General features: G+C 41.8%; 1 protein-coding gene across 1 annotated transcript in view; it reads left to right on the top strand.

The window, feature by feature from the left end:
- LOC106749619 (twitchin-like) overlaps positions 1 to 26,878 on the top strand; it is a 108,489-nt gene extending 81,611 nt beyond the window's left edge. Inside the window, 36 exon segments of the mRNA XM_014629266.1 lie at positions 40 to 314; positions 436 to 742; positions 1,065 to 1,946; positions 2,361 to 2,660; positions 2,989 to 3,270; positions 3,410 to 3,709; positions 3,987 to 4,289; positions 4,863 to 5,321; positions 5,764 to 6,774; positions 7,051 to 7,353; positions 7,715 to 8,596; positions 9,693 to 9,948; positions 10,177 to 10,502; positions 10,804 to 11,106; positions 11,257 to 11,641; positions 11,859 to 12,064; positions 12,769 to 13,229; positions 13,866 to 14,400; positions 14,826 to 15,020; positions 15,272 to 15,755; positions 16,149 to 16,404; positions 16,570 to 16,904; positions 16,998 to 17,113; positions 17,421 to 17,705; positions 18,018 to 18,157; positions 18,267 to 18,530; positions 18,840 to 19,456; positions 19,996 to 21,094; positions 21,593 to 22,818; positions 22,921 to 23,054; positions 23,510 to 23,717; positions 24,017 to 24,169; positions 24,248 to 24,474; positions 25,441 to 25,731; positions 26,381 to 26,476; positions 26,479 to 26,878. Coding sequence (XP_014484752.1) covers positions 40 to 314; positions 436 to 742; positions 1,065 to 1,946; positions 2,361 to 2,660; positions 2,989 to 3,270; positions 3,410 to 3,709; positions 3,987 to 4,289; positions 4,863 to 5,321; positions 5,764 to 6,774; positions 7,051 to 7,353; positions 7,715 to 8,596; positions 9,693 to 9,948; positions 10,177 to 10,502; positions 10,804 to 11,106; positions 11,257 to 11,641; positions 11,859 to 12,064; positions 12,769 to 13,229; positions 13,866 to 14,400; positions 14,826 to 15,020; positions 15,272 to 15,755; positions 16,149 to 16,404; positions 16,570 to 16,904; positions 16,998 to 17,113; positions 17,421 to 17,705; positions 18,018 to 18,157; positions 18,267 to 18,530; positions 18,840 to 19,456; positions 19,996 to 21,094; positions 21,593 to 22,818; positions 22,921 to 23,054; positions 23,510 to 23,717; positions 24,017 to 24,169; positions 24,248 to 24,474; positions 25,441 to 25,731; positions 26,381 to 26,476; positions 26,479 to 26,786 — 14,210 coding nt within the window. The 3' untranslated portion in view covers positions 26,787 to 26,878.
- The last annotated feature ends 29 nt before the right edge of the window (positions 26,879 to 26,907 follow it).

Below are 26,907 nucleotides of genomic sequence, written 5' to 3'. Positions count from 1 at the left end.
TTCGATTATCAATTTTATCTCATATTAAATTCCCCACAGTCGCTCCGCATATCGATCGCAAGAATCTCCAGAAGAAAGTTATGCGAGTCGGTCAGATGCTGCGGATTGAGGCCGACATTAAAGGTGAGCCACCTCCAGTCGTCACGTGGAAGCTTAAAGATACGGTGCTGAAGAGTATGGATCGTCTCAAGATCGAGAATGAAGATTACCACACTATGTTCATCATCAACAAGCTCAAGCGCTTGGACACCGGCACATATACCGTCATTGCCAAGAACGACAGCGGCACCGATCAAGTCGATGTCGAGATTCAGGTCCGTGCAGTAATTAGTTCGCAGCAATTTAACTATGTGCAACTATTCGATGAAAGATGCAAAGTCACAATTATTGGCACTCGCCTGATCGATTATGATTGATTTATTTGACAACCACCAGGTACTGAGCAAACCCGGCAAGCCGAAAGGTCCGCTCGAAGTGTCCGACGTGACGGCGGAAGGCTGCAAGTTGAAATGGGATAAACCCAGCGACGATGGTGGCGAACCGGTCGATCATTACGTCATCGAGAGGATGGACACGGATACCGGGCGTTGGGTACCATGCGGCACCAGCAAGACTCCCGAGGCAGACGTGTCTGGCCTGAACGAGGGCAAGGATTATCAGTTCCGTGTCAAAGCTGTTAACTCCGAGGGCGAGTCCGAGCCTTTGGAGACCACTATACCAACCACTGCCAAGAATCCTTACTGTGAATATTTTATTCATTTATATCTTTTATTATAATCACTATTAAACGTACAACTGATCGCTCCAGACAACTTTCTCCATTCTTGTCGTACAAAATACAATTCAATTTGAAGCTGAAGTTATTAAATATAATTTAACAAAATTAAGTTATATACGTCGCATTGTATTGCACTTTTTGGTACTGTAATTTTCCATATTGTAACTTATCTTCCCGTTTAAAATTATATATATTGCATTCTTTTATCATATTGCCAGATGTTGTAATTTTTCATGATATTATAACACTTGGCCTCTTGTCAACGATAATTAACATTTTTTCACAGCCGAGCCCGACGCACCTGGCAAACCTGAACTGAAGGACTGGTCGAAGAATCATGTGGACTTGAAATGGAAGGCCCCGAAGAATGATGGCGGTGCTCCTATCGAAAAGTATATCATCGAGAAGAAAGACCAATACGGCAAGTGGCAGAAGGCCGCCGAGGTGCCGGGCAACAAGACAGAAGGCAAAGTGCCGGATCTCATAGAAGGTCAGAAGTACCAATTTCGGGTGAAGGCCGTCAATAAGGGCGGCCAGAGTAAGCCTAGCGAGGCCAGCGAAATTTTGACCGCCAAGGATCGTTACGCCGCGCCCAAAATCGATCGCACCAATCTGAAGGACATTACGATCAAGGCTGGTAACGTCATTCGGCTGGACGTTAAAGTGACGGGCGAGCCTCCACCAAGCAAGACTTGGTTCCTGAACAAGGCCAAACAAGAGTCCAGCAATGGCTTGACCATCGAGGTGGAGGAATACAAGACGAAGTTCGTGGTCTCGTCGGCGACCAGAGCTCACTGCGGCACTCTGACCTTGAAGGCGGAGAACAGCTCCGGCAAGGATGAGGCATCGATCGAGATCTTGGTGTTGGACAAACCCAGCAAGCCGGAAGGACCGCTCAAGGTCTCGGACGTGCACAAAGAGGGTTGCACTCTCAAATGGAATCCGCCCGTGGACGACGGCGGTGCTCCCCTGGACCACTACGTGGTCGAGAAGATGGATACAGAGACTGGCAGGTGGATACCGGTCGGACGCACTAAAGAACCTAATATGGTGGTGGAGAACCTGGTGCCAGGACAGGAGTACAAGTTCCGTGTCGCGGCTGTGAACGCGGAGGGCGAGTCTGAACCGTTGGAGACCGAACATGGAATCGTCGCGAAGAATCCGTTCGGTAAAATCTGGCTCTTCCTGATTTTCTCCCTTTACATGCAAATTTACTATCTCTTTTCAAACTCTTTAAATAAATATACTTTGTATTGCAAGAAACATTAACGGTTCTATTAGAGCCAGCTTGATCGTTGCGAATAAATTACTTTTGAGATTGTCTTATTGAAGAAACTTTAATATATTATTTTTTTAATATCAAAAGAATAATTTTTAATATGCCAAAAGTTATTGTATGATTCGAATTTTTTTGAATTCTGTGATATTAATATATTAATATTAATCTTCCTTCCTCCTTAATTTTTTAGTGAATTATGGTTTTGCGAAAAAATATTACCCCAGTCAGGGGATATTTGTCGCAGAAAGTTTCTATCTAAGTTCCTAAGATGTATATAAGACGACGTCGATTTCGTTTTTGCAGATGAACCTGGCGCACCAGGACGTCCGGAAGCGACCGACTGGGACAAGGATCATGTGGACTTACGATGGACCCCACCGTTAAAGGACGGCGGATCTCCAATCACCGGATACGTGATCGAGAAGCGAGAGAAGGGTGCGCCTAAGTGGATCAAGGCGTGTGAGATTGGGCCGGATTGCAAGGGCCGCGTAGACAATCTCGACGAGGGTGTCGAGTACGAGTTCAGGGTCAAAGCCGTCAATGCTGCGGGACCTGGTGAACCGTCCGACGCCAGCAAACCGATCACCGCCAAGAGCCGAAGACGTAAGTCCTCCAATTTACGAAAATGTGTGAAGCTCAAAAATTATAATTCCTAAAATTTAATTATTAATTAAGATTTAATTTTTAATTATAAATATTTTTATTTTATTTTTTTCACTCGATAATTTTTACGAACGAAAAACGCTTCAAAATTTAGTCTTTTTATTAGTTTTTTTAAGTTTATTTCGCATTCAACAAAATGAAGTTTTTAAGAACAAAATTTCCTTTTTCCAAAGGAGAGAAGGATTTCCAATAATATTATGTGAAAATATTATGTATGTGATAGAGAAGGAATATATTTATTAATTTTAACTATTCTTTGATTATCCAGTTGCACCGAAGATTGACAGACGAAACCTGCGCGACATAACTGTGCGCGAGAACGAGGCATTCCACTTTGACGTGAAGATTATCGGAGAACCGCCGCCAGATGTGACATGGGTGATCAACAATAAGAGTATTCAGCAGACCACTCACCGTAGGATACAGAATGTACCTTATAACAGCAAATTTTTCAACGATAAGCCCGAGCGCAAGGATAGCGGTACTTATAAGATCACGGCAGTCAATCAGCACGGATCGGACACTGCTGAAGTCGAAGTTACCGTTATTTGTGAGTAATTTTTACGCACTATAATACATATACGTGAAAAAATATAATAAAACTTTATATAATTCGAGAAAAGTATTATCGACATATATAAGATGACTTAAATAAAACTGACTAAAATAAAATTCCCATTGTCTATCAGCCAAACCTGGCAAACCGGAAGGGCCATTAGAGGTGTCCGACGTGCACAAGGAAGGATGCACGCTCAAATGGAAGAAGCCCAAGGACGACGGTGGAGAGCCGATCGAGGGTTACCTCGTGGAGAAATTCGATCCAGAGACCGGAGTCTGGCTGCCAGTCGGTAAAACTACCGGGCCTGAAATGAAAGTTGACGGACTAACGCCTGGACATGAATACAAGTTCCGTGTAAAAGCGCTCAACAAAGAGGGAGAATCTGAGCCATTGGAAACCTTTAGCTCCATCATAGCCAAAGATCCGTTTAGTAAGTGAAACATTATTTTTCAGAATCTTCTGCAATCAGTAATGATTTTTTTCGATTAATTTTAAAAGTTAATTCGCTTACTTTTACTTTCAATTTTTGGTTATATTTCTCGTAGAAAAAAAATTAATTAAATTAATTAATTAATTTTTGTTAAATAAAAGTAATTATAAGTTTTGTGTTTAGTTATGTTAAGCTAGTCCCGTTATTACAATTTTTATTATTTATTTGAAACAACGCTAATTACATTAATTTTATTTTTGTCTTCATTGTTTTACAGCTGTACCAGCAGCTCCTGGAGCACCGGAGCCGGTTGATTGGACGGCCAACCAGGTAGAACTTGCCTGGAAAGAGCCTGTTAGCGACGGTGGTTCACCCATTACGGGCTACATTATTGAGAAGAAAGATAAATACAGTACCATGTGGGAGAAGGCCTTGGAGACTGATACACCGGTTACTAAAGCTTTAGTACACGGGCTGGTAGAAGGCAACGATTATCAGTTCCGCGTGATTGCTGTGAACAAGGCCGGTCAATCGGACCCAGGTGAAGCCAGTAAAACGTTCACGGCTAAGCCACGCTTCCGTAAGTATTTGTCATATTGCCAATTCAATATTTGCAATCCTAATTTTAACGCTAAAGCTTTCCCTTATAAGAGTCAACAACCATACGAAGAGATCGTGGAAATTAAATAAAAAGTGTAAAAATAATAAAGTGAAAAATTAATTAAAGCTATCAGCAACATGTACATTGAAAAGCTGTCAAAATTATATTTTTCTGTAATATAATAGAGTTCTACTCTTTTATATTAAAGAAATCATTTTCTTTTTTGGACCGTTATGGGAATTTAATTATATTTGGTTTGATCTTAAATTGGATAATTCTATGATATATGTTTAGTATCATCATAATATTAACGCATTCAATGAAACTTGAACCGAACGCTTATTTGTTCCTCCCGAAGGAATGCACTGCACTCTCCCTGTCTCCTTACTGGCGCCCATATCTGAGATATTAATTGCTTGCATAATTTTTCTATAGACATCGTCCTTGCATCGTTGTCATCGTGCACGTGCACGTTCCAATAATAATCATAGTGTATCGCGTGCTTGTCTAAATTAATATTGGCACCTAATCGCCGTCGATCATTCGTCACAGTGGCTCCGAAGATCGACAGGCGTAATTTAAGGGACATTACCCTGTCCGCTGGCTCGATGCTGAAGTTCGACGCTAACGTGATCGGTGAGCCGCCGCCGCATATCGAGTGGCGTTACGGCGCGATACCGCTGCATTCCGACAGGAAGGTACAGATCGACAACACCGACTACAGCACCAAATTCAGCATACGGCCGGTGTCGCGGGACGACAGCGGCGATTACACCGTTACGGCGAGCAACTCGTCGGGTAAGGACTCGGTAACAGTGCAGGTGATAGTGACGGACAAACCGACGCCGCCTGAGGGTCCGCTCCAGGTGACAGATGTGCACAAGGAGGGATGTAAGCTGAAGTGGAAGAGGCCTAAGGACGACGGAGGCACACCCATTGAATACTACCAAGTGGACAAGATGGACCCAGAGACCGGATGCTGGGTACCTTGTGGACGTTCCACCGAACCGAGTAAGTAATCACAGGATTAATTGTGGTGTAATTAATGTGTTTCTTCAAGATTTATAATTTATTTTAATATTTTTTTAATATAATAATTTTTTATATTAATTTATTATATAAAAGTGTTATATCATTATGCCATTTAATGTGTTTAATATTTTTCTTCAATTTTAAGTTTAATCGTTCAAAGTTTGTAATATTGACGTAATATTTACAATTATTTGATGAGATAGAAAAATGTCGTCATCATGCCATCCTCTTGTTTTAAAACCTTTCTCATTAAGTTTTTTTCGTTTAAGTTCTTTGACTATAAATTCAATTGCTCGAAGCTTGCAAATTTATTCACGATTCAATTATTTAATAAGATATTATTTTTTAACAGAAAGAGAGAGAGAGAGAGAGAGAGTATATTAATTTTATTACTAATTAATTATTATTAATTTTATTACAGATCTCGAGGTAACAGGTCTAACACCTGGCAAGGAGTACCTCTTCCGTGTGGCCGCAGTCAATGCTGAAGGAGAATCAAAGCCTTTGGAAGCGGAGCAAACGATATTAGCGAAGAATCCGTTCGACGAGCCCGGCAAACCAGGCGATCTCCGTGCCACCGACTGGGACAAGGACCACGTGGATCTCAAATGGACACCGCCCGAGAACGACGGCGGTTCACCGATCACCGGCTACGTGATCGAGAAGAAGGACAAATACGGTGAATGGGAGAAGGCGCTGGAAGTGCCCGCGGATGAAACTTTCGCCACCGTGCCTGACCTGATCGAGGGTCAGCCGTACGAGTTCCGCGTGCGAGCGGTGAACAAGGCTGGTCCGGGTGAACCCTCGGATGCCACACCGACCATCATTGCCAAGCCGCGCAATCAAGCGCCGAAGATCGATCGCACGAACCTGATCGAGGTGAGGATCAAAGCCGGCCAGAACTTCAGCTTCGACTGTAAGGTGACGGGCGAGCCACCGCCGACCACCAAGTGGATGCTCAATGGCAAAGAGGTCCGGCCAATTGAACGTGTCAAAGTGAAACACGTGGACTACAATACCAGCATAAGTGTCAGAAATGCCACGAGGGCGGAGTCCGGCAAATACTGCGTCACCGCCGAGAATATTAACGGCAAGGATGAGGCCTTCGTCAAGGTGACCGTCTTGGACAAGCCGAGTCCGCCGCAGGGCCCGCTCAGAACGTCCGACGTGCACGCCGAAGGATGCAAGCTCACGTGGAAGCCACCCGAAGACGACGGTGGACAGCCGGTGGAGAAATATGTCGTGGAGAAGATGGACGAGGCTACTGGTCGCTGGGTACCGGCCGGAGAGACGGACGGGCCGGAAACGAACCTGCAGGTGGAAGGTCTGACGCCGGGACACAAATACAAGTTCCGGGTGAGGGCTGTCAACAAGCAGGGCAAGTCCGAGCCGCTTACCGCAATGCAAGGCATCGAGGCAAAGAATCCGTTTGGTAAGAAAATTCTTGGCAAGAATTTTGAAAAATCTAAAAGTTAAAAGAGGTTTTTAGAATTTTAATTAATAAAAAATATTTAATTTTTGGATCTATTAAAAATATTTAGATTCTATTATATATAATATTATATATAAATTTGTGATATTTTCTCATTAGAATTTGAAAAATTCCAAAAATTGGAAAAAATTAAAAAGTTTTAGATTTTAAAATATATCTAAAATTCATGGTATTTTTAATGTGGTTATTTATATTACATATATAATATTTTTGCAGACGAGCCAGGAAAACCTGGTACGCCATCGGTGGTTGACTACGACACAGACTTTGTCGAACTCCAATGGAACCGTCCCGAGGAAGATGGTGGATCACCTGTTACTGGTTACATCATAGAAAAACGCGACAAGTATAGCCCAACGTGGGAGAAATGCGCGGAAGTCGACGGTGACGTAAACCGCGGCAAGGTTAAGGACTTAGTCGAGGGGACTCAGTACGAATTCCGTGTAAGGGCTGTCAATAAGGCCGGACCTGGTGAACCATCTGATGCTTCGAAGTCCCATATTGCACGACCTAAGAACCGTAAGCGTTTGCAAATATTTGTCCAAGATTGTTTTATCGCGTTTAAAAAAGAAAATATTGCCCTCTTAATTGTCACATTTTGCGTATATCATTTTCATGATGTCTAGAAATTTTCCTATATAAAAAAGGCAAAAGTTGTTCTTATTATACTTATACAGTCAATTGCAAGAAATAGTTGTTTGAAAAATTCTAATACTGAAATTGTGAACATTTTGTAAAGCTGCTCGATCTCTTTATCTATAAATTAATTATTAATAAAGCATATTTTTGACGAATATATTGTGTATTTTAAATATTTACATTTTACTTTGGAAACAAAACAAATTATATGTTAAACGTGTGTTATGCATTTTGTTTTCAGTTCCACCAAAGATCGACAGAAAGTACATGCTGGACGTGAAAGTCCGAGCCGGCGGCTTCTTCGACTTCGACGTGCCGGTGATCGGCGAGCCACCACCGAGTAAAGAGTGGTCGCTGAAGGGTGTCACAGTGATGGCAAGTGATCGCATCAAGATCACCAACGAAGACTACAACACCAAAGTGCGCATTATAGAGGCGAAACGCTCTGATTCCGGTGTCTATACGCTCGAGGCCAGGAACGTGAACGGCAAGGACAGCGCCACGTTGAACGTGAACGTACTGGACATACCCTCGCCACCGGAGGGCCCACTGAAGGTGGATAACGTCACCAAGAGCGGATGCACGCTAAGGTGGCGGCCACCGAAGGACGACGGCGGCTCTGAGATCCAATATTACCAGGTCGAGAAGATGGACACGGAGAACATGCGCTGGGTGCCCGTGGCCGAGGCTAACACTACTTCTGCTCAAGTAAATCATCTCATCGAAGGTCACGACTATCAATTCCGTGTGCGCGCGGTCAATAAGCAGGGCGAGTCCCAGCCGTTGACAGGCATGGACACCATCACCGCCAAAGATCCCTTCGCCAAGCCGGACAAGCCGGGAGCGCCGGTAGCCACTGACTGGGACAAGGACCACGTGGACCTTGAATGGGCGCCACCCAAGAAAGACGGTGGCTCGCCTATAACCGGATACATCATCGAGAAGAAACCTCGTTTTGGACAATGGGAGAAGGCCGCCGAAGTATCTGGAGACAAGACCAATGTTAGGGTGCCGGATTTGACAGAGAATCAGGAATACGAGTTCAGGGTGATAGCTGTGAACAAGGGTGGACCTGGCGAGCCGTCCGACGCGTCGGCGCCGATTGTGGCCAAGCCACGCTTCAGTAAGTTTCAATAGAACTTGTACTTGAGAAGCAATGCGTTACTTAACACGTTCGCTGCCACGTTCCTCGGGCATAGCTTGTTCTACTAAGCCACCACGTGTGTTCTCCACTTTATTCATAAACCAAGAATCCAAATTAACGTACTTATATTACGAATTAACTCGTGCTTGGCATAGAAGGTCGATAATCAATGTTCGAGTATACTTGAAGTTGGCAGCGAACATATTAACACATGTCAGTTATATTTAACTCACATTAATGTGTTAATCTGGCTTCTGGGTTGGTGCCGCGTCCTTCGTGGATTTGTTTCTGACGTTTTGTGAAAATTTCAGTTCATTTCTTCAGGAAAAGGAAATCTAACGCATTATTTTTTGCAACTTACAACATTGTTTTCGTTACAAATTACTTTTTCAGTAACTAGTGACATTATTATTTTTTTTTTTGTATTAAATAATTATATTCCGGGGAAAAAATGATTATATATGATTATATATAATTATATAAAATCACATATGAAGTTTGTCTATATATGTGGTTACATATATGATCATATGTGTCCATACGAAAAAAATTATGTTATGTCATTTAACCCTTAGCTGACACACGGGGTTAAAAGCACCCCAGAGTGTTTTTGAACGCAAATTTTTCATAGCTGCGCGCCAAATTTGGGATTCTGTGGCGCCTAGTATCAGTCGAGGCTTGACCCAATATTGATAAATAAAACAATTATACACATTTTTTCTCGCTGGGATCCAAAATACCCCCTATAGCACGTACGTTATTATTTTGACGTGTGACAGCTAAGGGTTAATTAAATGTCGATATTGTGTACTATCAGAAACATAAGTAGCCAGAAGCATTTACTTCGATTATATTTGCATATAACTTGTAAACAAGTATTTCTTCGTTGTGGACCATATATGGGCAAATTTCATGTATGATCTTTCTTTTCCGGGTTTTTTGAGTAAAGGTAACGAATATTATTCATGTTATCGTTATCTTTTATTACAACCCTGCTTATATTTATCGGAGGACTTGTAATACGGTATTTCCTATTGAAAGATATTTAAATTTTGATCGTTTTAACTTATTACAGTTGCTCCTTCGTTCGACACGCATTTGCTGAATGACTTGGTAGTACGCGCTGGTCAGAAGATCAGCTACATTATCCCCATCGTTGCGTCGCCTAAACCGAAAGCAACTTGGACTCGCGACGGAGTTCAAATCGTGGCTGACGCTCGTCACGAGATGTACACTACCAACACCGAGACATCCTTTGAGATTCCGTTTTCTGTTCGCGGTGATACTGGACGTTACACTTTAACGTTGGAGAACGAGCATGGTAGCTTTAGGTAAAGAACAAGTTTCAAAGCGATAAGTCAGTAAAAAATAGTGTAAGGTATAATATGAGAGAATAATAAATGATAAGAAATTCGTAATGAGAGGAGGGAAACTTTTTTTGAGAAATTTGTAACATAACATTATTTAATTGTGCAATATAATTTTCCATGGTTGTAGTAAACCTCCTCCTCCATATTTTTAATAACTATGAACTAAGCTACGATGATACAAATTTCCAGCGCCAGTGCGAGAGTCACCGTCCTTGACAGACCGGCGCCACCGGAAAAACCGTTGGAGGTCAGCAACGTCAACAAAGAAGGTTGCCACTTGACTTGGGGTCATCCTCTCGACGACGGCGGCAGTCCCATTCTGCACTACGTTATTGAGAAGATGGACCTGTCTCGAGGAACTTGGTCCGATGCTGGAATGAGCATGGTGCTGAGTCACGAAGTCAGTCGCTTGACTCATCGCAAGGAGTACCTGTTCCGCGTCAAGGCTGTCAACAACATCGGAGAGTCCGATCCGCTTGAGACCACGAAGAGCATAATCGCGAAGAACGAATTCGGTGAGTAATTGTACAAAATTTCGAGTCTAAGCGGAAGTTTCCAATATGAAGAAATCAGAATTAAATTATTTTCGTATACAATATAAATTTTTATCTAGAGGTCTCCCAAATACAAAATATAAGATGCTACATCTGTTGTTATTTTCATCAAGTTATATATATATCATACTTTTTCTCGTACTCAAAACTGCTAACAAGATATAGCAATATGAAAATAAAATTATACGACTGAAAAGTATATGCGTACTGCTTAAAAAGTATTCTTACAATATCAATTCTCATTGTTATCTGCGGTTTATAGATGAACCAGATGCGCCCGGCAGGCCAGTGATCACAGACTGGGATAAGGATCACGTGGATTTGCAATGGCCGGCGCCGAAGAACGACGGTGGATCGCCGATTAAGGGATACATCGTTCAGAAGAAGGAAAAGGGCAGCCCTTACTGGGTCAACGCAGTACATGTACCTGCGGATCAAACCAACACGACCGTTCCGGACTTGACGGAAGGTCAGGAATACGAGTTCCGTGTGATCGCTGTCAATGCTGCCGGTCAGTCCGAGCCGTCTGAGCCCAGCGACCTCGTCACTGCCAAGCCTCGATATCGTAAGTTATTTTATCTTCATGTATATATAGAATTCAAATTGTATTTTTCTTTTTATAATATATTGTTTTATTATCATTTTAAGTATAAATATGTCACGTCGTATTATATAAATTTATTGTAAATTTATTATATTAATTAAATTTTTTCAGTGGCTCCGAAGATCAAAACACCCTTACAAGATATTCGTATCAAGGCTGGACTCATCTTCCACGTGGACATCGACTTTATCGGCGAGCCGACGCCGGAGGTGATCTGGAGTATCGGAAGCAACGAGATACAGACCAACGATAGGACAACGGTCACGTCGATCGGCTACCACACGATCGTGCATATCGTCAATGCCAAGAGAACCGATTCGGGACTGTATCATCTGTTGCTGAAGAACAGCAGCGGCATAGATGAAGGAAGCTTCCAAGTGACCGTTTTAGACAAACCTGGACCACCGGAGGGTCCTTTGCAATATGAAGAGATTACCAACCAATCTGTCACGCTTTCCTGGAAGCCACCCAAGGACAACGGTGGCAGCGAGCTCACGTGAGTAAATTCTTGATATATTTTTTCATAAATCTGTTCACTTCACATTAAAAATACAATTAATAGAGATTACAGTTTTTATTTTATAAATTATAATTCTACATTACAGTTACAATTATTACATTCAAATTATAAATATTACTGTGTCATATATACTAATATTTAAAATAGTGCAATTGTTAAAAAATAATTTATTTTTCTTGTTTTATCTTTACAGTGGATACGTTATTGAGAAGCGCGATCTTACTCACGGTGGCGGCTGGGTACCAGCAGTTACGCACGTTAATCCAAAATATAATCACGCCACAGTACCAAGGTTGCTCGAGGGAACTACGTACGAATTCCGTGTATGCGCAGAAAATCTTCAAGGACGCTCCGAGCCATTGACCACCGACCGATCTGTAGTTGCCAAGAACCAATTCGGTGAGTACTTCTTCGACGAGATATCAGTTGCATATATATACACATTCCATAATAAATACTTTTTAACTAACTACGGCAAAAACTATTTGAACACCTTTTATAAAAGCATTTAAAATCCATTTCCGTCACTTCAACATTTAATAATCTAAATTATTTTGTGCAGGCAAAGTACATCAAATAATAATTGATTAACATAGCTATGTATATCTGCGTTAAAGTTGACATCAATTCACATTAAAACTAATAAACAATTTTTTTCAGTTTGTTATGCAAAGTATCGTATTTTACTTTATTAACGGATCTAAATCAGTGCAATTTAAACGAAAAGAGAAATAATAATATTGGATTCTTGTATATTTGAGAATTAGTCTGTTAGTAAATTTTAATGTTAATTTATTTTATAGAATTATACATAAATATAATAATATACAAAAATTAAACAATTTACATATATAGGATGGCGTTGGATTTTTCTGTTCAATTTGTTGTGCTCTATTTGCACATGGTGGGTGTTGCATTTAAATTCAGATATTCTGTATAATATTAAATTACGCTAGTACATAATAATGTTAATTATAAATTTGCAGACGTATTTACGTATGCTATTTATATATTTTATTTACATATGCTCAATTGTTAATTTTTCTTCATGACACTCTCTCATCATTTATTACATGCTATCACGTTTAATATCAACTATTTAGTGGCTCCTGGACAACCTGGCAAGCCGGAATGCGTGGACGCCGACAAGGATCACATCAAGATCAAGTGGACTCCTCCAATCAGCAATGGCGGCTCTAAGATTATCGGCTACGACGTGGAACGTCGCGATCGCGCCACTGGTCGCTGGATAAAGCAAAACAAGGAGCCTGTCAGATATCCCGAGTATTACGACGACCATGTAACCGAGGGTCACCAGTACGAGTACCGAGTATCAGCTATAAACGCTGCCGGTGCTGGAAAACCGAGTGAGACTTCATCCGTGTTCACGGCTAAGCCCATGAAGGAGAAGCCGAAGCTCCACCTAGATGCTTTGATAGGTCGCAAGATCAAGGTCCGTGCTGGAGAACCAATCAACGTCAACATACCGTTGTCCGGCGCGCCTACGCCGAAAATTGAATGGAGCAAGTCTGGAAAATCGCTCACAGAAACCCTCCGTCTGTCGGTAAATTCAGTTTTTTTAAATAAATATAAGAAATATAATAAGGAAGAGAGCCTACGTTTTTATTCTTCTTTTTTGTTTATCGGGAAGGCTACTCTGATAGAAATATTGAGTTAAAAATTTTGTTAAAATTCTTTTTTAATTTCTTTTTCAATTGATTTCATTTCATTATTATTCCGTCAATATACACAGTTTTAAAAAAATGGCCGCGGCATAAGCTCATCCTCTGTAATCACTAATGAACTCTGATGTCCCCTGAGAGGGGACATCCGAGTAGTTCACTAGATTTGCGATTTCCCATCAGAGGGGACATCCGAGTGTAAAGGGTTAAATACCATGTTTGCCTTTATTTCTCATGTTCTTATCGATCATCTTTTCATATTAATTTTTATATGGTTTTCTACTCGTATCTCAATTGTATTTGATCATTTTATTTTTTTTTATTTCAGTCTTCATGTCTTCCTTCATATTTCAACATTTAATTATTTTTATTTGTTATGTTTATATTTTCTTTCTCATGTTATACCTCTTCGTGTTTCTTTTATTTTTTTCTACACATAAATCACGTTTTTAGAGGATTGATTCTGGAATGTTAATAAATGTTTTTATTCGTTTATCTATTTATTTATTTCTTCTCAGACCGAGACGAAGAGCGACCGAACGCAGTTGTTGATTGACAAGTCCGTGCGAGATGACAGCGGCATTTACACCGTGACCGCGACGAACGAGCACGGAAAGGACTCGGCCGACATCGAGGTGATAGTCGTGGACAAGCCTGGACCACCTCAGGGTCCTCTGCAATACACCGGTACGACGCAGGAGTCCGTCGCGCTCTCTTGGAACCCGCCAGTAGACGACGGTGGATCCGACATCACCAACTATATCGTCGAAGTGTCCGATTACGGCTCTGACAATTGGCGGCAGGCACCTGGTTACTGTCCCAGAACGAGCTTCACGGCGAAGGGACTAACTGAAGGCAAGAAATATGTCTTCAGGGTCCGCGCTGAGAACATGTACGGTGTCTCGGAGCCCTTGGAGGGTAAACCTGTAATTGCCAAGAGTCCTTACGATCCGCCAGATGCGCCGAGCCAGCCTGAGATCCTCGGTTACACTCCCAACAGCTGTAGCCTCACCTGGAACCCGCCTATCAATACTGGCGGCAAGCCTATCACTGGTGAGTTAACGTAAAGTAATTTCGCAATCATATTCGATATAAGTTATTTTGATTGAACTTGATTTGTTCTATTCTTTTAATATTAATTTCATTTAATATTAATTTCATAATTCATTAGATAATAATATTAATTTATTTATTAATATTGCGCATAGAAATTCTCTTATAATTAAATTTTGTATAATATTTATAATTATATGTTTTTTTAATTCCACAAAAGTTTTTCTTTGTGATTAAATTTTCTATAATATTTTTTCATATAATTCTCTTAACTGTCCACAAAAATTGGTACGTTTACTTTATATATTTCATGAAAGATTTAAATACAAGATTTTCGGAAATTTGAGAATGTTTCTTACTGTTTCATCGGAACACTGCTGGACATTTCACGTACGATTAATTTTAATTATTTTCTTCGTCCTTAGGTTATTACGTGGAGAGGCGCGAACGTGGCGGCGAGTGGTTGAAGGTGAACAATTACCCGACGCCGAACACAACATTTACTGTACAGGATCTTCACGAAGGCTCGCGATATGAGTTCAGGGTGATCGCTGTCAATGAAGCTGGTCCTGGTAAACCCAGCAAGCCCACCGAACCCATCACAGCCGGACACCAACGTTGTAAGTATACTTCAATAGACCAGCCGTCGCATCACGTCTAAATGTAAAAACGTTCTTTTATTGAAAATTATAAATTAAGAGCAAGATCTTTGAATAAAATTTACTGTAACTCCTGTGTGATTCCAATTATAATTTCAATGTAACTTGGACTGCTGATTTTGTTCTTAATATTTCCAGATTTAATTTGAAAATTACATTTTATATATTTCCTACATATTTTACATCTTATTATATTATTTCTAATTTCACAGGTCGCCCTGACGCACCTGAGCCGCCTAAAGCGGACAGGATAACCAAGGACTCAGTGACGCTGAGCTGGCGACCACCGCGAAGCGACGGCGGTGCGAAAATCAGAGGTTACATCATTCAGAAGAAAGCCAAGGGTGAAGATGAATGGTCAGACGTGAACGGTGCGCCCGTACCGAGTAACGTGTTCACCGTGCCGAAGCTGAAGGAGGGCGAGGAGTACCTCTTCAGGGTGTTCGCGGTGAACGACGTCGGCAGCAGTGACCCAAGCCGACCCAGCAATCCCATCGTCATCGAAGAACAACCCAACAAACCGATCATGGACCTCGGCGGAGTTCGCGACATCGTCGTTCGCGCTGGCGAGGACTTTTCCATTCATGTGCCCTACGTTGGCTTCCCCAAGCCGACCGCTACGTGGTTCGCTAACGACGTCGTCAAAGATGAAACTGATTCGCGTGTGCATCAGCAGCTGGCCGATGATTTCGCCAGGTATGTTTTCTTGGAATTGAAAAAACTTTATGAAAGCGAACATCGAGCTGAGATACTTTAAAATTCGAGTTATACTGAAATCCGGTATTTTAAATCTTATAGATTAATTCAGATTTAGTTTATTTAATTTATATGTTTATTTTTAATTTGTATTTGAAATTAATTTAACTTATATATTTTTTAACTTATATATTTATACATTTAATTTAATATATTTTTAAATTTAAAATATGTATGAACCCAAACTGCTGTAACCGTGAGTTTCAATATGATTGCATGAATAGATCGAGAAAAAATCATTTTTACATTTCGCAAAATATTTAAGCTGGAATCAAATTTCTTCTTTTCATTATAATAGTCAATTGTGAAATGATAATTGATTTTTCGTCGCAGTCTTGTGGTAAAGAACTCGAAACGTTCGGATGGAGGGCAGTACAGACTCCAACTGCGCAACTCGTCCGGCTTCGACACGGCGACCGTTAATGTGAAGGTCCTCGATCGTCCGATGCCACCCGAAAATCTTCGAGCTGACGAGTTCGGCGGCGATGCCCTCACGCTCTTCTGGACTCCGCCTAAAGACAACGGCGGTGCTGATATCACTAACTATGTGATAGAGAAGAGAGAACCGAAGGCCGCTACGTGGTCTAAGGTGAGAGATACAGAAAGATTTAAATAAAAAAGGAAGTGAAATAGAGAGTAATTATAGAGAATTGTAAAAATATATAAATATTGTTAGATATATCAAGATATATCAAGTAATATCAAGTATTTAGACGTGAATGTTAGACTAATATCCAAAGAATAAAATTTATAGGTGAGCAGCTACGTCACGACACCGTTTGTGCGAGTCAGGAATCTAACAGTCGGTCAAGTCTACGAATTCCGAGTGATGGCTGAGAATCAGTACGGTACTTCGGACCCGGTGATGACGATCGATCCGATCAAGGCTAGACATCCCTTCGATCCTCCAGGCGCTCCCGGTACACCTCGCGGTGTGGAAACGACGGAAGACAGCATCACCATCACATGGACCAAGCCTCGTCACGACGGCGGTTCTCCGATCATTGGATACGTTGTCGAGAAACGTCTCCTAAGCGAGGATAAGTGGGTCAAGGCCACACCGGCTCTGGTGCACGACACTACTTACAGGTAAGTATTGTCGATTTATGCTATTAAGCTAATTTCGAGAAGACATCTGACTTTAGATAGATATGTTATTAATTCTCTTTGTGGATTTCACAGGGTCACCGGGCTGATCGAGAATCACGACTACGAGTTCCGCGTGGCCGCGGAAAATGCTGCGGGCCGCGGACCTTGGAGCTCCAATTCCGATGTTATTCGGGCTAGTGCTGCACCATGTAAGTGTATTCTCTCACCTGTACACATATCAGATACGTAAAGATTAAACACAATTAAGTTTAGAAGATTATAGAATATATATATTCTTTCTGAAATTTTTTTAATTTAATTTCATCTCAAATTTAAAATTTTTAATTTAAATTTAATTTAACTTTTTAGTTTTTAATTTATAACAAACAAATATTAGATTAATATTAAATATTAATTTAGTATTAAATAGGTTTTAATTTATGAAATACATATTACATATATGTATTAAAAAGTAAGAATATACAATTCAAAATGTCTATTATCTTTTTTTTACAGTCCCGCCAAAGATCACGAGCGACCTCAGTATCCGTGACATGACTGTGATCGCTGGAGAACCATTCACTATCACGGTACCGTACACGGCTAACCCCAAGCCAAGACCGAACTGGTCTATCAATGGTGAGGAAGTACTCACCGGCGAGAGAATCAAGTTTGAGACGTCCGACGTGGCCTCGCAATTTATTAACAAGAAGGCGAAGAGATCGGACAGTGGAACGTACACGATATACCTCACGAACACCGTCGGCACAGACTCCGCCTCATGCAAGGTCCTCGTGGTCGGTAAGTTTTTTGCAGGAAATCAATTTCGGGGAATTTATTTTGGAATAATTGACAGTGTATTTCCTACGAGAAAAAAAAATTGTTTACATGTTGCGATATAATTATACTATCATTATTAGTCAAATTAATGTAATTTTTCTGCATACACACAAAAATATTTTAGTTTTACAATTATATTTAATTTATGTCAAAATTATATATAATATTTTTAGTTTTAGTTATAGTAAAAATAATTAAATTATGAGAAGTTATGATAAATTATGATAAAAAAGTATGACTACAATTTACAATATAAAATTATTTATTTCGTAGATAAGCCATCACCGCCATTGGCACCTTTGGACATCTCCGATATCACTCCAGAAACCTGCACGTTGACGTGGAAGCCACCGTTCGATGATGGTGGTTCACCAATTACAAATTACATTGTTGAGAAGCTGGATCCGGCTGGTGTAAGTTACCTAAAGATAATCATCTAAGGGATGAGATATGATATCAGACAAACATCAAGATGCATCAAAATAACTCAGTATCCCCATTAATTTGTTGAAATTTTTTCAGTTCTGGGTGAAACTTAGCAGTTTTGCGAGAAACACGCATTACGACGTGATCGGTCTGGAGCCAAATCGCACGTACAACTTCCGCGTAAGAGCGGAGAATCAGTACGGCATATCCGACCCGTTGCAGGCCGATGAACCGATAACGGCTAAGTTTCCATTTACGGTACCAGATCCGCCTGGTCAGCCGCGTGTCATCGATTGGGACACCTCGAATGCCACCGTGGTCTGGACGAAGCCATTGTCCGACGGTGGATCCCGCATTCAGGTGCGTATAATGGATTAATAACAAAAAGGCTCAAAATTCATAATTGCAAAATAATAAATCGTGAATGCAAGGTTCGAAACGTTATTTGTTTTTTCACAAAAAGTCGATCTTACGCGAATCTTTGAAATTCTGAAATTTTTATGATGAAATTACATTTCTCGTTTATATTGTTTATTTTATACTTATTTAAATTTTGGGTTATTTTTCGTATTACATTTTATTTTCAATTGTTCAAATTGTCAAAATTCTGCATCGATTTCATGCCTTGTAGGATCCAAATTTAAACTGAAAATATCTCCGATTATACAGGGCTACAAGATCGAGTTCCGCGATCCCGCTGAAGACGTGCAATGGCGCGTGGCGAACGACTACCTCTTCAAGGACACCACGTACGTGTGCTACAACTTGTTGAGCGGCCACGAGTATGAGTTCAGGATCCGCGCGAAGAACGCGGCCGGCTTCAGTAAACCGAGCCCGCCGAGCGCGCCCTTCAGGCTCAAGAGCAAGTTCAACGTGCCGTCGCCACCCGGCACGCCGCAGGTCACCAAGGTCGGCAAGAACTACGTCGACCTCAGGTGGGAGCCGCCCGTATCTGATGGCGGCAGCAGAATCACTGGCTACGTGATCGAGAAGCGCGAGGTGGGCAGCGCGATGTGGGCCAAATGCAACGAATACAACGTCATGGACACCGAATACACTGTCATGCACCTGATCGAGCGGGGCGATTATGAGTTCCGCATATTCGCGGTCAACGCGGCCGGCAGGTCTGAGCCGAGTTCGTGCACCACTCCGGTGAAGATCTGCGAGGTCGAGGGCGGTGAGAAGCCCGAATTCATCAGAAACCTACCCATTAGTCAGATCATACCGCTCGGCAAGACCCTTGTCCTCGAGTGCGAGGCCACGGGTAAACCCTTGCCGACCGCCAGGTTTGTCGAAATGACACTTTACATACTTTCCAGAAATGTTCAGAGACTCTAATGTTATAAACAATTTTATTTATTATTTATAATATTATAATATTATTTTCACGATATTATTCTGATTATTAAGGCTCCTTAGATTTTCAATAAAATATAAGAAATTTTAATAGGTTAAACATAGCCGACGCGGGTTTATTATTGCGAGTGGTTGATTTATGCTTCAGCAAAGAATATGAGTTTTAACATTTTTTAAATATACCAAACATTATTGATTGCGACTTTTGGATCCTCTAATGATATTGGTATTGGAATGTTAAAGACCATTTTTGTGAGTTTTCAAACGAACTAAAGATGAAACGTTTTAATTCATGTTCAAATTTCATTCAGTCTCAAAGAAAATTTCAAAAAAAAATTAACGACCTATAATATATTAATATCACTCCCTTTTCATTTATTGTATTACTCTAACTACTTTAATTTCAGTATTATAAAATCATTCGTTTCTTCTGAGTCGAATAATTACCATCACCCTCCTCTGTGTTCAGGTGGTTGAAGAATGGCCGGGAGATCACTCTGGGCGGTCGTTTCCGCGCGGAGGCGCTGAATGGCATTTACAGGCTAGTGATCTCGGAAGTGTGGGACGCGGATGACGGCGACTACAGCTGCCAGATTTCGAATCCGCTCGGCATCGACACGACCACGTGCAGGCTGAAGATCGGCACGCCGCCACGCATCGAGCGCATGCCGGGCGACCTCTACTTGCCGGAAGGCGACAATACGAAGATCAAGATCTACTACAGCGGCGACCAACCGATGGAGGTGATCCTGAAGAAGGACGGCCGGCAGATCGTGGAGACCACGCACATCAAGTACACGGTCTTCGACGAGTACCTCATTATCTTCATCAAGGACATCCAGAAGGACGACGGCGGCACTTACGACTTGTCCATTTCAAACGACAGCGGCAGCGTCAGCGCGTCCTTTACCGTTTACATCACCGGACTGCCCGGGCCTCCGATTGGACCTCTCGATGTCTCCGATATCGACAAGCACACCTGCACTCTATCCTGGCACCCGCCCAAGTACGACGGCGGCCTCAAGGTCACCCACTACGTAGTGGAGCGCCGCGACGTCAGTCACACGCACTGGATCATCGTGTCGTCCTTTTGCAAGGACACCACTTTCGTCGTGCAGGGTCTCACCGAAGGTCAAGAATATCTCTTCAGAGTGATGGCGGCCAACGACAACGGCATGGGCCCGCCATTGGAAGGAACCAATCCGATCAAGGCAAAGGCACCCTTCGATCCACCGGGACCGCCCGGCACTCCCAAGGTCATCGAGATCGGCGGCGACTTCGTCAATCTGTCATGGGAGAAACCGGAGACGGACGGAGGCGCCAAGATCCAGGGCTATTGGATAGACAAGAAAGAGATCGGCAGTCAGGCTTGGCAGCGGGTGAATGTCAGTATTTGTTTGCCGACGCAGATCAACATCAGCAACCTCATCGAAGGCAGGCAGTACGAATTCCGAGTTTTCGCGCAGAATGTGGCCGGCCTCAGTCCAGAGTCGCAAGCCTCGACTTCCGTGAAGATCGTCGACCCGCAGGCGGCTAAGCCTCCGGAGATCATTCAGCCTCTTCACAAGGTTTGTATCTCTTCAATTCGCGTCTTAAGACAGTTCAAGATTGAGGAATTTACTTTCCAGAAGCAACTCGTTTCCATTCTCCTATTTACATTCAGTAAATGAGAATGGAGTGAATGATAATTTTAATCTAATATTTGTGATAATTATATTTTAATAATATTATCAAGAAAACATATTCTTCGTTCAAGTTAATCATTATTTAAAGTAAGAAAAATAAATCGAGCAATTGTTTTTTTCTTTGCTATATAATAATGTTTTTGCCTGTATACAAAGTAACCATAAAAATGACGACGATTCTATTCATTTTACCGTTATCCGAAAAATGCAACTGTATTATCGTCATTTTTGCTGACTAAAGAAGAAAAAATAACATTATTATTATGTCGTTATTGATAAGAATTTGTACCGAAAATGATGTTATCTCTTGTACTCTCGATTACATTCTTTTGATCACGCTCGAAGCAACAACAAGATTAAATTGCCGCTCTTCGTCATCAGGTGAACTGCGTGCAGAACCATAACGCCCACTTCCAATGTAAGATCATCGGCACGCCAAAGCCGACCATCACCTGGTTCAAGGGAGCCCGCGAGATCGTAAGCGGCAGCCGCTACAACATCTACTCGGAGGGCGAGGTGCACAACCTCATAATCCACGACGTGTTCGGCGAGGACGCGGATGAGTACTTCTGCCGCGCGGCGAACAAGTGCGGTGTCAAGTCCACGAAGGGCGAGCTCTTCATCAAGACGCCGCCCAAGCTGAACGTGCCGCCACGGTTCCGTGATACCGCCTTCTTCGACAAGGGCGTGAACGTCGTCATCAAGATCCCGTTCACCGGCTACCCCAAGCCGAAGATCACGTGGGTGCGCGAAGGCGAGGTGATAGAGTCCGGTGGGCATTACGCCGTCGAGGTGAAGGAGCGGCACGCCGTGTTGACCATCCGCGACGGCAGCCGCATCGACTCCGGCCCGTACCGCATCACCGCGGAGAACGACCTCGGCCAGGACTCCGCCATCATCAAGATCCAGATTAGCGACCGTCCAGACCCGCCCAGGTTCCCGCAGGTCGACAACGTCGGCCATGACTCATTGGCGGTCAGCTGGAAGCCGCCGGTCTGGGATGGCGGCAGCAACATCACCAACTACGTTGTGGAGAAGCGCGAGCACCCGATGAGCACTTGGATCCGAGCCGGCAACACCCGATTCTGCACGTTGGCGGTGACCGGACTCAGCCCCGGGCACCAGTACGACTTCAGGGTGTGCGCTGAGAACGTATACGGGCGCTCGGACCCGAGCGAGGTAACGCCGCTGATCACCACGAAGGGCGTGATCAAGCGGGAGTTTAAGAAGAAAGAATACGAAGTGGACGCGAGCGGCAAGAAGATCCGCGGGCGCAGCGACGAGAAGCCGCACGATTATGACCAGTTCGTGTTCGACGTCTACAGCAAGTACGTGCCGCAGCCGGTGGAGATCAAACACACCTCGGTATACGATAAGTACGACATCCTCGAGGAGATCGGCACAGGCGCCTTCGGTGTGGTGCACCGTTGCCGTGAGCGCGCCACCGGCAACATCTTCGCTGCCAAGTTCATCCCGGTGTCGCATGTGATGGAAAAGGAGCTGATTCGCAAGGAGATCGACATCATGAATCAACTGCACCATCCCAAGCTGATCAACCTGCATGACGCCTTCGAGGACGACGACGAGATGGTGCTGATCTTCGAGTTGTAGGTATCCACTTCTGGCCGCGACGCGTCCATTCGCGTGTCGTCCTGCTAGACGAGACCGCATCGCGTTATCCTTAATCTCTTGATCATTTGTCTCATCAGCTTATCTGGCGGCGAGCTGTTCGAGAGGATCACGGCCGAAGGATACACCATGTCCGAAGCGGAGGTCATCAATTATATGAGGCAGATCTGCGAAGGCGTCAAGCACATGCACGAGAAGAACATCATCCATCTCGGTGAGACATCGATATTCTTCGTTTCTTTTTATTTCAAGCCTTCTAGTATAATGACGCTTATAAAATATATTGAGAATCTTTTTTTTTTTTTTTATTAAGAAGACTATCGTCTTATTTAAGCAATAATAAGATAAAAACAGATTCAGCGAACATAATATGTTCTTGTAATTAGTTTATTCTTAATCAGAATTCACCGTTCTATTAATCTATCGTTGTTCAATTTGTTATTAATTATTATCGTTATTCAATTTATTATTAATTATGCATGTTCATTGTTATGTTAATATTTATTAAAAATTTAATATTTATTTGATATTTATTAAATATTTATTAAAAATTTAACATTTAAGGTCTTAAAATCAGAAAATCAGCAAACAGAAACTTTTTATTTCTTTTTTTATTGTGAGCAGTCGATTCGTGAAAATTTTCATCGAATATAATATGATCATTTCCAGACATTAAGCCCGAGAACATTATGTGCCAAACTCGCAATAGCACGAACGTGAAGCTGATCGACTTCGGTCTCGCCACTAAACTCGATCCGAACGAAGTAGTAAAGATCAGCACAGGCACGGCCGAGTTCGCTGCTCCGGAGATCGTCGAGCGCGAGCCAGTCGGCTTCTACACCGACATGTGGGCTTGCGGTGTACTGGCTTATGTCCTGTAAGTTTGTGCATCCAGTCTCTTTACAGAGTTATAATAATTGCACATGTTACATTTACACTCTTCAGTCCTCACATCGCAGACCGACCATTTTATAATTACAAATTACATTTCAAAGTCGTGTGAGAGAGGGATTCTTTCACTTACCTTCATGAGAATTTCGTGATGCATTTCTCATTGCACGTAAACGCTGCAAATTATTTGACATGAATACTTATCAACTTTGCATATCGTTCTCATGCAAGGCAAGAAGAATTTGAAAGGGAGAAGAAAACAATCGCTATGCATTGTTTGCGCAGATTGAGCGGCCTCTCGCCGTTCGCCGGCGACAACGACATCGAGACCCTAAAGAACGTGAAGGCGTGCGACTGGGACTTCGACGAGGAGGCGTTCCGCGACGTTTCCGAGGAGGGCAAAGATTTCATCAGACGGCTACTTGTTAAGAATAAAGAGTGCGTATTACCGCGACAAGAATCTCTATCTATTGCCGCTTTCGTCATTTTAATCTCGTGTGTTCCCGTTCATTCTAGGAAGCGCATGACCGCACACGAGTGCCTTCTTCACCCGTGGCTGACCGGGGACCATAGCAAATGGACCAACCCGATCGCCAGTAGCCGCTACCTCAGCATCAGAGACAGACTACGCGCCAAATACGAGAATTGGGATAAGTACGTTCTTCCCATTGGCCGTCTAGCCGAGTATTCGTCGCTCAGGAAGCTCTTGATCGACAAATATAGAATCTACGACTCCTGCTTCGGTGAGTAATTAATGTACGATCACGAATAAGTAAATGGAATGTTTCACCGATAATCAATGAGTGTTCATTGACTTTCAATAGAAACACTTCGACTTCATTCCTCAATTTGATCCCTAATGGAAATATTATGCTAAAAATTTTACTGAAATTATCTCTCAATTGATCCCACTTCATTATTATTCCGTCAATATACGCAGTTTCAGTTAAATTCAGTAAATTTCAACAGTATACTTTAACTTTCCTTATATTTGAGTACTGATATATTGATATATAAGAATTTGATGAACAGTGAGATGAAAGTATTGAAAAATTATTGAAATATATAATAAATATTTCAAAATAAATCAGAATTTTTATCATAAAATTCAACGTAATGCTGTGAAATATAATGAAAATTAAAATATAATTCTGAAAAATAATAAAAGCATTTTTGAAATGTTAGATATCGTGAAATTTACCGAATTAAACTGAAAACTGCGTGTATCAATGAAATAGGGTCAATTGAGAGAGTATTTCAGCAAAATATTTCCATCAGGGATATCTTACTGATTTTGACCAGTAGAAATAAGAAATCACCGCGAAATCTGTAGTATACGAATTCGTTATATGTGTATTGACTTTCCAACCTTCCGAGCTTTGCGGCGATGGAATTAATAGTTTTTATGCATCTTGCGTGCAATGATATTGTTTATATTTGCAAACTGTGTCAATAATGAGAACAGTCGCTATCTCGCTATTAACTGATCCTTTCAGTGAGATTTTACGGGATCACCAATTATAAATATAGCATTTCAGAACACGCTGATTGTATTTTGGAGAGCACCGAAACTAAAAGAATGTAGACTAATTAGAACAGTAGGCTAGGAGAAATAGTATAGCTAGGAGAATAAGTATTTGATAAGCTAACATAAGTAAAGTCTCACTGACATGTTCAATATGTAACAATAATGGATATTTTTTTTCCAGATCGTCGACAAGCGGCGCCCAGATTCGTCATTAAGCCGCAAAGTGCGTTTGCCTACGAAGGGCAGAGCGTGAAGTTCACTTGTCGTGTGATCGCGATCGCGGCACCTACACTGACTTGGTCGCATAATAACCAGGAACTGCGACAATCTGTCAAATTTATGAAACGGTACAACGGTGACGATTACACCTTTATTATCAACAGGGTTAAATTGGAAGACAGAGGGGAGTACGTTATACGTGCGGAGAACCATTACGGCTATCGCGAGGAGGTCGTCTTCCTTAACGTGCAACGTGAGTATTCTCTTCTCTCATTACATAGTTTCGCAAAAATGTATCGTATATATTTTTTAAACTTTATCATACAATATTATATAATTCTTTAGATAACATTCTTTCGATAATTATGTAACGATTACGAAAATATCACGCAATTTCATTCGTACATCGGGAAACTTATCACGATTTATTATTATTCAATTATGTCTAAAACATCAGTATTGCCCAATATCAATAAAATATTCCATTTCTATCCACGATACGTTTTTAATTTAGAGGAGAGATTTTTGTATCCCGTACAGCACGTTTAATCGGAGGGACGTCCTGTGGACATCTTTAGGACGTAAGATTGTCTTCCGGGCGTCTTTAGGACGTCCCTTGGAACTGTTCGATACTACATAGATGTCATTGAAGAAAACTTTGCTATACATTTCATATTTTGACGTGATCACACATACATACACATTTATTTAAACAGATATTTATTTTGACATATCCTAATATAAGAATTAATTATTTCGTAAAAATCCACTTTTATACTTCATTTTATACATCTAATTTATATATATGTTATATTTTTATATTTGAATATATTTATTGGTATATTTTTTTATTTTTTGCAGTTATATTTATTTTTTTATATTTATTTGCGTGGAATTTTCAGCATTGCCCAGAGAAATTCCGGCATACAGGCCAGAGGTGCAACCAGTACGCAGACGAGAGCCGCTCGGCTATAACGTGTGGCTGGAGATGATCGAGTCGNTTTTCTGCTGCGATCTCGTGTCATTCAGATCAGGCAGACCTGCAAGCTGCTCTGCTGCCTGAGCGGTAACCCACCACCCACTGTGAAATGGTACAAGGACAGGGAAGAATTGTCCAAGCATAATTATCCTATGAGCAACGCCGACGGCGTCGTCACGATGGAGATCATCGACTGCAAACCGGAGGATAGCGGCAAATATCGCTGCGTCGCTAGCAATAAACACGGCAAGGACGAGACCAGTTGCGTGGTCATTGTAGAAGGTACGTCTCGACCGATGAATCGATCCGTCAAAATCGAACATAAATAGACGAAATATTTCTTACATTGGAAGATAAAATATTATGGGAATATTACAAACGATTGTTACACATTACGATCGAAGGTTTTCCAGTGAGCAAAAAATCATGGGCAGATCGTTATTGCAGTAT

The sequence above is a fragment of the Dinoponera quadriceps genome, unplaced genomic scaffold, assembly GCF_001313825.1.
Source record: "Dinoponera quadriceps isolate SergipeBrazil2010 unplaced genomic scaffold, ASM131382v1 scaffold3595, whole genome shotgun sequence".
NCBI lineage: Eukaryota > Metazoa > Arthropoda > Insecta > Hymenoptera > Formicidae > Dinoponera > Dinoponera quadriceps.
This window is presented reverse-complemented; position numbering and strand designations above follow the sequence as displayed.